The sequence below is a fragment of the Primulina eburnea genome, chromosome 12 (assembly GCF_022965805.1).
Source record: "Primulina eburnea isolate SZY01 chromosome 12, ASM2296580v1, whole genome shotgun sequence".
NCBI lineage: Eukaryota > Viridiplantae > Streptophyta > Magnoliopsida > Lamiales > Gesneriaceae > Primulina > Primulina eburnea.
In genome coordinates, this window is record NC_133112.1 from 7,197,063 (window position 1) to 7,210,117 (window position 13,055).

The 13,055-nt window shown below is 34.2% G+C and overlaps 1 protein-coding gene across 3 annotated transcripts; it reads left to right on the top strand.

The window, feature by feature from the left end:
- The first annotated feature begins 835 nt into the window (after window positions 1-835).
- On the top strand, window positions 836-12,773 carry LOC140808414 (protein ANTI-SILENCING 1-like). 3 transcript variants are annotated; one of them, XM_073165541.1, is made up of 12 exons: window positions 836-977; window positions 1,360-1,749; window positions 2,400-2,568; window positions 2,701-4,418; window positions 10,134-10,166; window positions 10,579-10,668; window positions 10,926-11,004; window positions 11,229-11,319; window positions 11,641-11,749; window positions 11,883-11,999; window positions 12,084-12,142; window positions 12,426-12,773. In XM_073165541.1, exons 2-11 carry the CDS (start codon window positions 1,399-1,401, stop codon window positions 12,132-12,134), a joined length of 2,808 nt encoding a protein of 935 aa, XP_073021642.1. In that variant the 5' UTR covers window positions 836-977; window positions 1,360-1,398; the 3' UTR covers window positions 12,135-12,142; window positions 12,426-12,773. The 3 variants fall into 3 exon arrangements, with proteins under 3 accessions (XP_073021642.1, XP_073021643.1, XP_073021644.1); XM_073165542.1 differs by having other exon boundaries at window positions 12,537-12,773; XM_073165543.1 differs by lacking the exon at window positions 1,360-1,749 and having other exon boundaries at window positions 851-977.
- Window positions 12,774-13,055: the final 282 nt, after the last annotated feature.

The following is a 13,055-nucleotide window of genomic DNA, read 5'->3' on the forward strand; positions in this document are numbered from 1 at the left end:
GTACCTAAAGTTTTAAGGTTTTCACATAAAGAATTATATTAGAATCATTATAAATCTATGGAAATATTGGATACATATAGATTTGTATAGATTTTTAAAAAGTCAAGTTTGAATATCACTAGATTTTTTAAGATTATAAAAAAATCTAATTTGAACACCTCTAAACTTTTATATAGTTTATAAAAGTCTATGTTCAATACATCTAGACTTTTAAACTCTACAAAATTCAATGAAAGTAATAAATTTCCAAGAATGAATACACACCCCAAAATTTTCTTGAGACAATCTCACGTTAATTTTTGTGATATTGTTAAGATCGAGAGGTGTATATTAATTATTTTCGGTATAACAATTAATTTTTTAATTTTTTTGACAGGATAACAATTAATTTTTAAAATAACAAATGTACACCTCTAAAATTACAAAATTATATATTTTCATTTTCTTAAAAATATTATAAAAATTCTATTTTATTAAATTTATATATTTCCTTTTAACTACCATACATACTTTCTAAATTTTTAAAATTGCGAAACTATTTCTTTATCTTTATCTATACTTTAAAATTTTAATTTAAATTGTTTTCATCTTATTGATTATATATTTCCTTATAACTACCATACATACTTTCTAAATTTTTAAAATTGCGAAACTATTTCTTTATCTTTATCTATACTTTAAAATTTTAATTTAAATTGTTTTCATCTTATTGAATACTTCATAATTCATTATATATTATAATCAAAGTTTTCCCAAAATTAGTTAACATTTATGAGATTTAAAATATTTTACGAAAAATTACAAAATGACACAAACAATTGATTTATTGCAAGGGTCTTCCCTAGCGGACCAAACTGCAATTCTTCCAAAATAGGGCAAAAATTTCCTTATAAAAGACCTCAAAAAGGCGAAAATTGCCCGAGCGATTAGATGAACTTCGGCGGCTAGGGTTTCTCGGAACGCTGCCATCAACGAAGGTCTACCCGGCATTTTTTCTTCGTAAATTGTCTTGCTTGCTTGCGATTTGTTTCGAGTGGCCTCATGATCTGATTTATTTTTTTTTGAGTAGGGTTTTAGTTCTCCCTCTCGTTCAGTTCTTTATTGACGATTGCGATGAACTTTTTTGTTTCCACTCGTCGATTTTTATCTATACTCCGTCGTGTTTATGTTCATCACTCTAAGCGCCTGGCAATTTTTGATTTTAGTACGGTTTTTTTTATATTTACTTTTATGTTTTGGGTTGGTGCATGCTTTTTAGTTTGAAAATTATAGTATTTTAAAATTTTCTGGCGTGGCATACAGTATCAATTATTGAATTTCACAGGTGTTTGATATTTCTTTTTTTTTGTTATTCGTTAGATTCATTAGGTTAGAGGACCCCATTGTTAGTTGGAAGTCATGTCTCATCTCGAAGTAGACAAACGTGAGGAACCTGAATTTAAATGGTTGAAGGAAAAAGAGGGAGTAAAGAAATACAGAGATATACATTTTTATGAATCATTCGTTTATGAGGGGGTGGAGTACTCATTGTATGACTCAGTTTATTTGCAAGTGGAATATGAACGACGTCCCTGTATAGGAAAGCTTGTTGGAATTTGGGAAGAAGCCAACAAGTCCAAGAAGATAAGGGTTCAATGGTTTTTTCGACCCTCGGAAATTCTTTATTATTTAGGAGATACCGAGGTGATTGAAAATGAGTTATTTTTGGCTTCTGGCTGTGGCATAGGTCTTGTGAACATCAATCCTCTGGTAACTATTATTTTTTCGATTTTGTTCGTGTTTTTTTCCTTAAACTAATTAATTATTGTGTAGGATGTGAAACATTTTTGCTTTACCTAGGCCATACAATATTTTATAAATTTATTTAATTTCTTTCTTATATATATATGCATTTTTGTAATTTTTTCTAATTTAGTTAAAATTGTAAAAAAGAATATGAATTAAATTTATAAATTTATCTTGTATACACTAGTTTGCATACATGTGTTTGCAAAACTACTAGTAATATGTTATAATAATTATCATTATTATGGTAATAATGAAAATAAATACAGTCATAACTATGATAATTATCATAATAATTAATAAAAAACAATTTTTACACATAATAGATATTAAAAAATAAATATTTACATTATTTTCATGGTAACATGTCCTTTTTGGTAAATCATGATAAAAAATGATATTATCCATATCAACAATTTTAAACTTTATTATCTTGTTTTATCTAAACATCTTAACTTATAAGATCCTAAACTTTTTATAAGCTCCTAAAATATCTTATCATTTCCGAAAAAAATTTTAAAGAAACATTCTTTTAATGATTAATGAAACACAGTAGTTACTTTACGGTGGTATTATTATACACTAACAATCCATGTGATCATTTCTTGAATTAGGAAGCTATTGTTGGTAAATGCAATGTCGTCTGCATTTCAACTGATGAGAGAAATCCAAAACTCACTGAGGACGAGGAAAAAATGGCCGATCATGTATTTTACCGAATTTTTGATGTCCAAAACTACATAATATTGGATCAATTTAGTGATACTATTGGCGAACTTAAAGGTAACTACATTGTATTTTACATTTTGCTTTTAATTATTGGGTCGGAAAATTTTAAGGTTTTTAATCTTGTCTACGGTGAGTTTAGTTGTTTGAGATGCTTATGAACCTTTGACTTTGTCGTTGTTTCTACAGTTGATTTCGTGTTTAACAGAAAAGAGAGTTTAAGGACTGTGAGTAGTCCAAAATTCGAATCGAACGAACATGACACGAGAAATGCTATTGCCTTTGATGGCACCGAGACGCTTGTGAGTGCAAACTCACCAAGCATGAGTCTACATTCAAACGGAGATTGCAATCATATGGCAAGAAACAATGATACAAATGTAAAGCAAGACATAGCTAAAGAAGAATTGCCCTGTGATGTGGAGAATGGATCATTTATCAAGGAACGAACATCTGGAGGGAAATGTGCTAATGTCAATGTGAATTCTAGTGAAGATAAAGTGGCTACAAATATCGTAGATAATAGAAGTGATTCAGGTGGTAACATTGTTGGGTGCAAAACAAAAGTTGAGATGGACAAGGTGAAAGAAAGAAAGTCTCATTTGAAACATGTTCAATTTGAAGAGAATGTGAAGTCAATGAAATCCCGTGGTTGGAATGATACTTCTTCGAGGGGAGGAATGTTTGATGACATGTCTTTGAAGAACTATGAAAAAAATATTGATTTGAATTCTAGCAAATGTCGACGAGCTATAAGCATTGTCAAGAATAAAAATACTTCAGATGATAAAAATGATGGGTGCCAAGTTAATGTTGAGAACAAGAAGGTGAACGATACGAAGTCTCCTTTGAAGAACACTTGTTTTGGGGAAAGAGTGCGATCTAATACAAAATCCCTTTTTTTGAATGATACATCTTTGAAGAGAGGAAAAGTTGATGCGAGTTCTGGTGAAGATGGAGAGGCAACAAGTAACATAGGTAATAAAAATGTTTCCTGTGTTGAAAACATCGGTGATACATGTTTGAAGAGAGGAAAACTTAGTGACAATTCTTCCAAAAACAATGGTAAAACTGGTGTTCCATGTTTGATCATTTCTAGAGATATTCCAGAGATAAAGGCGAGCGGTGCTATTTCAGTTGATGGAGAAGTAAAATTCGAAATTGATAAAGATTCTGGGGGACTAAGGAAAGATTTGAAATCGGCAAAAAGCTCAATTAATTTGAATGAAAAGATATCGGATGTGGGAACTACCGGTCCGAAAACTTTGGAATCTGATCATGTTGCCGGTTTTTCGTCCCATCAAAAGAATTTGAAATCAACTAAAATCTTGAATGCTTCTAGAGGAAAGTCTTCAAGAATCAATGATATTTTAGTTGATGAAGTGTCGAAAAATAAAAGCAATGAGGTTTTTGAAAGACATGGACAAGTTTCTAAACATATCAAACTCTCAAGCGAGACTACAAGTCAATTGTCAAAGACACGTGTTTGTCCGCAAAATGGAGAAATGAAACACGGGCATGATTCTTTTAAGAGAAAAGATTTATCCTCAGTGGAAGATTTGTGTCTTGGAGACGCTCCTTCCAAGAAAGCAAAACTTGATTACAATTCATGTAAAGTAAATAATATGGAAGTTCTTCCAAAAATGAAAGAGAAAAGTTGTGGAATTGGACAAGCAAGGCCAAATCATACACATGGTGCTTGCAAGAGAGAGGATTTAACATTGGCTAAAGATTCATGTATCATAGAAGGTGCTTCCAAGAAAGCGAAAGTTGATGGGTCGAGGTCGAGAAAGACTTCCAAGTTAAATAAAAATGTTGTCTTTCAAATTCCGAAAGAGGAAATTCATCATAGTAAGCATGGAAAAGATGAAGGTGAAGTATTTGAAGTCAGTCCAAGGCCGATAAACGTAAGTTGGAACAAGAATTTCTAAGTTCTATCTTGTGATTTCATATTTTGTCACTTGTCCGTCCCTTGAATAACGCAGGGTCCTCCATTTGTTATCATTCTTGAATGGCTAAATGCACCAACCCTCTCTTTGGAAAAGTCTGAAAGGTGCAAGGCCCCCAAAAATATTAATAAGTTAATATATTCTTCATGTTTTTAAAATCAAACACCTATCATTCCTATGTTATAAAAACTCCGGCACATTTACCCCTTGGGATAATTTGTCTGTTCTTTAAAAATACGAGGTTTGAAATGCTTTTAATTTTACATATGATGATGTTTATTTTTCTTTTTTTTTTACTTTTTCCGTGGGTGTTGATGCAATTAGCCCTCATTTTCAAAATCAATATCCTCCAACTAAACTTTTTGAAGGTTAAATTGTGGCCTTTTGAATTGGTGTAAATATTGTCATGTAAAAATGAATATTAGATTTGAAATCATGGATTTTAAACCAGTCAAATATCCATGATTTTAAAATTTCAATCCACGAAATCCTAGGAAACTTTGAATAGGGATAGGGGTGTTCATCGGTCGGTTCGGTTCGGTTTTCGGTTTTTTATTTCGGTTTTTTCGGTTTTCGGTTTTACAAATATATAATCCGATATCCGAACTATTTTTCTTCGGTTCGGTTCGGTTTTCTACCGAAATGGTTAGGTTATTTCTGTCGGTTATTTCGGTTTTGACACAATTATTTAAATTAATAATATAAATATATTATAAAATATAATATGTTATTTTTTTAAATGATTTCTTAGTAAAATATTTAAATATAAAGTACAAATGAATTACATAAACAACAATCAACTAAGTATTATTCAAAATAATTCTTCATTTACTAATATCATCTCAATAAATAATATAAAATAAAAATAACATTATTAATTTAATTAAATTTCGGTTTTTCGGTCGGTTCAGTTTTGACATTTATAATCCGAAACCGAACCAAATTAATTTCGGTTTTAACATTTATATCCGAATTATAAAATTCGGTTTTCGGTTCGGTTTAGTGTTCGGTTTTTTCGGTTTGGATTTTCGGTTTTTTCGGTTTTATCAGAAGTTTGAACACCCCTAAATAGGGATATATACAAAATAAGAGTCCCAAGTGGTAAAATATTTGTTTAATGGATGGTGTTGATTTCTGGGTTTATTACACCATACCCCTTATGAAAAGTGTAAAAGGTATGGAATCTCTTGCAAAATATTATTAGTCTAACATATCCTTGTGTTTTTTAAAAAATAAGCATATCATATTTACCCATTTGTATGATATTTTATACCTGATTTCTTTAAAATATAAGGTTTTAAATGCAACTAATTTTACATGAGTGGTTTTTGCCTTTTTTTATTTTTACCGAGGGTGCTGATGTCATATGCCTTGCTTTTTTTATCAAGGAATTGATGAAATCTTTTGCTTCATTTGTGTTATTAGTCTTTTTTGATTCCTCAAATTGTCTCTTAGAGTTGGAAGAATGTTACAACCTTGATGGGACACAGCTAGGCACATCTCATCTTTTATTTCTCAGTGAAATAATCAAAATATCGGGCGTGTGTATTTTGTTGTGGTATTGCTACTGAGTAATCTATCATGACCCTTTGTTATGTATTTTTTTTATGGGGATAATGGATCAGAGAGTCCACAATATGGTAAATGCTCCCTTTCTTGTTAAATCTTCTTGCTTTTTTTCCCGGAAGATCGTTAGAGAGAACCCCTTGATCTCTGGATTCCATTTTCTTTAGAAAATTTAAGATCATAGTTATTAAGCGCGCGCCTAGGTGACATGCCCCAGCCGGGCGCACCTATTGCGCATGGGTTATTACGCAGGCGAAGCACTTGAAACAAGCACCCAATTTGCAAAGCCCATGGCTTTTTAATGATTTAAAAAACCCTATTGTCACTCATTTATGCAAGACTTTTTTAATAGAAAGTTCACAAGTCTTCTATTCAAATTTTTACTATAATCTTCCTTCGTTTACGATGATGATGATAGTCGAGCAGGATGATGAAGAATTTGATTATTTAGATGATAATGTAATCCTTTATACAAACTTTTAATCCAATTTCTTCTACCCTCATGACTCATCATTGTTTTTGATGACGATGACGATGATGACGACGATGATATAGTTGCAGACGTTGAAGATGAATTTGATGATTTAGATATTTGATTTTTTGTATATACTATGAATTGATGATTTACTAATGAACTTTAGACGATTTAATTATTTTAATTATTTTTCCTGGTTATGATTTACGTTACATTATCTATAGTATTTGCTATCTTTAGGAAAAGTATTTAATTTATGTAATATTATAGTTCAAATCACTTTACATATATTGAATTTTAAAATTTATGTTAAATGAGTTTTACTTCGATTAAGCATGCGCTTTGTCTTGCGCCTCAAACTCCAAGATACCCCAGCACTTTAGTGCGCCTTGTGCCCTAAATAACCATGTTTAAGATATTTCTTTACTAAATTTGTCTGCTTCTTTACAAATATGAAGCCTTCGTAATATTCTTCAATGAAGAAAGAAGTAGAAAACCGACCAGAGTTCTAGAAAATGAAGTACACCAGAGTTCTATCTCTTGGGGGATAGTCTCTTGCAGAAGCAATTTCAGTGTTCGTGGCATTATTTTCCCTCTCGAGTATTGTTTTTGTCAGCAAGTAAAAATGAGGGGTGCTACTCGTCATTGATCCCGTGGTTCCATCATTCTTCCATTACCTTCATGTCTGAGCTCTTAATGTATTGGGGTGTGATGGATTGTTAATGGTCCTTGTGAAGTTTGGTGGTTGAGTGGTTCTATCATTCGAATACTGATTTTTCTCATAGATCCTTGCAAGGCTCATGTCACTAGTTAGGTTCGGGGGTGTTGAAGCTCGACTAGTACCACAATATACTCTTGTAATCCTAATCCAGTTATAAAAATATGTACTCGATCTACTGATAACTTATCGGCCCTCGTTAATTGCTCAAATTGTGATTGGTAGTCCTTCAACAGTGGAGGGTCACTGGACCAGTTCCTTAATATCAAGGTTCTAAAATTTGCTAGGAGCTAGTCAGGCTCCAGACTAGTGCCTAGGCGGCGAGACTAGGTTCATTTTTAAGTAAATGGGTTGTCCCATTAACTGGCCACAATTGCTTGTATATTTGTATTTTCCATTCTAACTTAGAAAAAAAACCAAGTAGCGCATTCAATATAAATTAAAAGGCGCTCTCATTTTTCAAAGATTTGGCAAAAAGTCGTCATTTGATAGGAGGTATGGACCCTAGATCTCCCATCTGTTTCCAATCATTCGGATCTCTTCGAATCTCATCAAGTCTAGAATCTCATCTGCCATAAAAATCTAGAACACCACCGCCACCAAAATCTTGGTTATTCTCCCGAATAACGTCAACACATCTGGTGCAAATGAAGCTACAGCCAGAGCCCTAACCACACGCGGCCCAACCAGAGCCCTAATCGCACGTGGCCCAGCCAGAGCCAGAGCCAGCCCTAACCACACACATGGCCATGGCCGTAGTTTCAGAAGTTGGAGTCCCTATGACAATGGTTATAACAAGTACAATTGTTCTTCCCCAGCATACTACCACCCTACTGCCGCCTAGGATGGCCGATTAGCAATTTTTCGTTGTGGTCGGCTGGCGCCTAGGCCAAATTTTAGAACGCCTGTTAATATGGTATTGCGTGTGGGTGGACCAAAGCCTAAATTCCACCAGGTTTTGAATTCTTCCCATTACAATTTGGACAAATCTTGTTCTACTTTGAAGAACCATAAATAATTGACCGTCCTCTATGAGGTGGAAATATGCTAACTCCTGCTTGTCCTCCTTCGGAGTGCACCGGTGTTGGGAAAATCTTGTCCTTGAAGACCCATCCATGTGGATCTGATTGTCCATAACAAGGGAAATCTGTTTCGAGTATTTGGGTGCATACTCCTCAACTATCTTATTATAACATCCCAGATTCGGCTACTATCCTCATTAAACCAACACGAGTCTTTCTAACGTGTTATGTCCTTACTCACACGCTCTCATGGAAAGTTATAAGGGGTTGCCTGTCGCTGTTTTGTCCCAAGTCAAACACGCTTACTATACAGTTTTTAAGTTATGAGCTCCCGAAAAGAAGTTTCGCCTTGTTGTTATGAGTAGTGCCTATCAAATCTTCGAAGCCTTCCTAAACTGTAAAGTCCCATATCTGCACAGTCTTGGAATCCTTTTCATTCAAGTGTGACATTGATTCATGTTTCCTTTCGTCTAGAAGTTTGTCGGGAGCTGTTCCTTGTGCTGTGCTACCTCTTGGCACCTTTGCTTTCTCTTCGCTTTTGTTGGCTCCGAGCCTCACACTGATCCTCTTTGTACACCTTCATAAATGCTTCAACCACTATTGTAAAGCTTGGAAATCCCCCATAACAAGTAGCATTGATGCCAATTTGTCACAGTCCTGTGTTATGGATCTTGTCATGGCACAATGGATTGTAGAGTCCTCGATATTTAGAATGCTCCGATCTCCTCTATTTGACTTTTTGGAGAGAACCGTACTATCTCCCTGGTACACTCTATTTTAAAGAAAATTTTAAAAGTTCCTTTATTCAATTCTCCATTCTTCTAAATAAAAAGCGTTCCGTATATCAACTGCTGAAAAAGTTCAAATCTGAGGATAACTATTAACCTAAAAAGTATCTCATGTGTATAGCTGACATGGGATAATGTCTTAACCCACTAGAGTCCTGGATAATGAAGTAAACTTGAGTAATGCTCTTGGCTTAGCATTGCGCATGGGCAGAGGGATTCAAAATAACATGTAGTTTTGGTAGAGAAGGAATTTTTAAAATATTTTCCCAGCGTCCACCGTAGTTTTTAGCAATGTTAACTCATACATTAATGTTTAAAAGTTGGATTCATATGATTGGAATTACTCAAGCTGAATATCACCTGCATTTGAATATGAAGAAGTAGATCAGCTTCATATGATTGAGACAAACGTTCCTTGTTTGTGTTGGTTTGTGCTGGTTATAAGTATTTTCCATTTGTTACCCTTTTTACTTCTCACGTGCAGCTCTTTTAAGATATAGTGGTCTTGAAATGTGAAGCTGTGTTCAGATTAGTTTCATGTACCAATGTTTTTATCTATTAATGTGGTGGTTACATATAAGGTGATAAGTACAAGATAGTTGCTGTCGCAGTAACAGTTCACTTTCTTCACTCTGTTGCATTATCCAAATCTCTATTTAGTTTTAAAGTTTAATGCCTTGCTCCCTGTCATCGGCATTGGACAAATTAGGATGCCACAAGTGTTGCAAGTTTGTTATGACCTTACTGAGCGAGAGTCGTTACCATATGGGATTTCTTTTGGAATATAGTTCTTCCACTCTATGACAAATTTCACGTGCGAATTGGGTACTTGGTAGCATTTATTAAGTGAACCTTTTTGCAATAACTGTAGGTAAAGATTTTTTAGTTTGTGAGTGTTGCAAGTTTGGTATGACCTTACTGAGTGAGAGTTGTTACCATATGGGATTCTTTTGGAATATAGTTCTTCCACTCTATGTCAAATTTCACGTGCGAATTGGGTACTTGGAAGCATTTTCTAAGTGTACCTTTTTGAAATAACTGCAGGTAATGATTTTTTAGTTTGTGAATTTCTTCTTAATATTGTGTCTTTTGGTTTCCTGACAGGAAAAGCGGACCTGGTTGAAGTTGGGGAACTTGGTGAGTTGCACTTTTCCTTTACATGCTGGTTCTTCATACTTTGGCCAAAATTAATTCGAAATATGTTTGTTTTTATCTGACACTGCATCCTTACTTCATGTGATTTACTCACATTTTTTCAAAGCAAGCAACTGTATACTCTTATCTGTTTTTATTTAAAAAATTGGTTGGAATTTCAGTTATGTGACAGTTAAGGAAGTCTTTGCCCAAATTACTCCTTCCTTTTTTGTTTAGTTAAATTTGAAATTGGTAGAGGAAATTGAATGGTTGCTCTGAAGTCGAATTCAGGGATGATTTTTTCTTGGCTTATCTATTTTCATTTCCCTTTTCAGTTTTATTTTTTTTAATGATAATTTACAAAGTTATTGGCAATGTTGATTTATTATCTCATTTCTGTACTGTGCAACTCCAGTCTTGGGAAAGTTTGATGACAGCGCAGAATGAAGGAAAACTAGTGTTGCTTCAGAATTTGGATCCAACTCTTACTTCGGCTGATGTAATGGTAAGACTATTCAGTTGTGAATGATTCTATACTTCGCCTAAACCTCTGAGCATACTTGCACATTATGCTATCGGTTATCCAGTTCTTTCTGGCATTGAGTTTAAAAATCAACAGTTAGCATTAAAAAAGAATTCTTGTTTGTTATTGCCTTTCAACCTTTTTTTTCTTTTCTTTGGTAACGGCTTCTGCTTATTGTGCTGTCTTTCATGATCATGATGTTCATATTTGATGATGATGATTATATGGTGCTATTTCAGGAAATTATTTGGCATGCATTTGAAGAAAAATGCATGGCCAAGATGGTGCAACGCACTGCTATGTCTAGTCCACACAATGGTATGTTGGTAAACAGAGTTGTTTGGCTTCATAACATCAATGGTTCATTAGGTGCACTGTGATTCTGGTCGTTATATTTTTCTCTTAGGGGTTACTAACAAATTGAGCTTATTCAGTGGCATACTGCTCCTTTCTTCTTTTTGATTTTTTCCTTTTTCTCCTATTCACTTATTCCTTTTTAAGAGGACAGTGAAAATGTATCATTGATGTGAATTCTTTTTTAGGCCAAGCTCTCCTTATATTCAATACAAGAGAAATTGCTGAGAAGGTTTTGAAAAAATTGGATGACAAGTGCTTGATGCTACTAGACCAGAGGTTTGTGGAGATGTTAATGTACCGTTAATGCAAATCAAACGATATGTTGCTGCTGGACTGTGAATACTGTCGTACATCTTGAAAAAACTCATACTTGTTTTATGAGAGGTTGAGTATCCAATAGATATATTATATGCCATTAGTGGTTTTTGTTTAGAGCTAAACAAATTAGCTGTGTTTAGTGTAAAAAATTTTCCGAGCGCACATAAAGTGGTCCATGCGACCTCTTTCTTTGATGTGGCATATTGATTCGATTTATTACGTGGCTTCTGAGACATTTGTCATACTTAGCTAAAGTTGTAATTCTCTTTTCATTTGCAGGCCACTAGTTGGTTGCCCTGTGCTCCTTCCTGAATACCCTAGGAAACAGACAGCATTTGTTGGCCACTTGTCTATTGACAAAGTTAAACGCCTAATGCAGAGGGAAATGGTACTTTCTCCATCTCTCAGGAAAAAAAAAATGAAATGAGAAATTTTTTGTGTTTGAATGGAAGATTTTGGCTCAGCTTCTTCTCTCTCAGTGTGATGACTAGACAATTTTTCTTTCTGTTTGCATTATTCAGAAAGAAGCAGTGTCTACGTCTCATTATTCCCAGCCAAACACAATTGAATATGAGATGGCTATGGAGTGGTCACTTCTACAATCAAAATCTAATATCTGGTGCCAGAAACTTTTTGAGGTAGCATCACCTTGAGATCGCTGAACCTTGGAAATATTTCTCCATTTGTTTAATTCAAATTTTGAACATCTGTGTTTTTTCCAGCTACATGAGGTGGAGTCGAGGAAACTTATGGCCAATCTCCAAGTGAAATAATATCAAATGTCAGTAATTTCACCAATCAGATCTTAGTTCGTAAACTGTCAAATAGGCTGTTGGTTTTAGCATTAGATCCTCGTTCCAGTTTTACCTTTTTGGTTCCCCATCTTGCTTTGAAGTGTACAACAAATAAGTGTGCATACGACGTATAAATTATTGTTCTCTTGGTCATTATATTATATTTCAGTTTCTTCCATTGTGCATTGGCATTTTGCCCACGAAAATGCCCACGATATATCATCAATTATTAAATCTTCTAACGACGACTATGTGTTACCACCGATGCAGGAAGTTTTTACACTCTTCTCATCTGTGACATTGCTTTATGGTTTTAATTGCTGATAACAAAGTTTGAACACTTTGAGCAAGATGTTGATCAAACATGGATGTGTCTCACAGAAAGTGATGTTTCGGCAGTTTCAACGCTATATTTCACCTGTTGACAACAGCTAGTGACCAGCCTCCTATCCTCCAGGAAAAAAGCAAAATATTGGCTCTGTATTTGTGGTGGTGGTTAATAGATGGAATCAAGTATCGGATCTTTTATTTTTGGTGGTTTTGGAAACGTTGTTTTGTTTTCTTGTGTTACTGTGAGATATATTGTTTGTATAGTTAGATTTGTTTTTTCTTGGTTAACGTTGGGGTACTCTTCTTTCATCTACAAATTGCGCCTCGGTCTCTTACCTCTTATTTGCATGATGGGTATTCAGTTGTCGTAAGATGAACATGTTAGATGCTTGCTCAGCGGTAGGGATGTCAATGGGTTTGGGTCATGTCCTATCTGGACGAGTTTGGGCATACTAAATGGGTAATGGGATGGGTCTCGGATCCAGTTTTTCAGACTCGTATGGGTTTGGGGCGGGTCATGGGTCTTATAATATCCGTTCCATATATGTGGATATAAATATTTTAAAATTT

What these genes read in the sequence shown, in the direction of transcription:
- LOC140808414 (XM_073165541.1), top strand. Translation starts at nt 1,399, where the DNA reads ATGTCTCATCTCGAAGTAGACAAACGTGAGGAACCTGAATTTAAATGG. An exon ending in TTGATGCTACTAGACCAGAG is followed by an intron (nt 11,320 to 11,640) that starts GTTTGTGGAGAT and finishes TTTCATTTGCAG; the next exon opens with GCCACTAGTTGGTTGCCCTG. An exon ending in GCCTAATGCAGAGGGAAATG is followed by an intron (nt 11,750 to 11,882) that starts GTACTTTCTCCA and finishes TGCATTATTCAG; the next exon opens with AAAGAAGCAGTGTCTACGTC.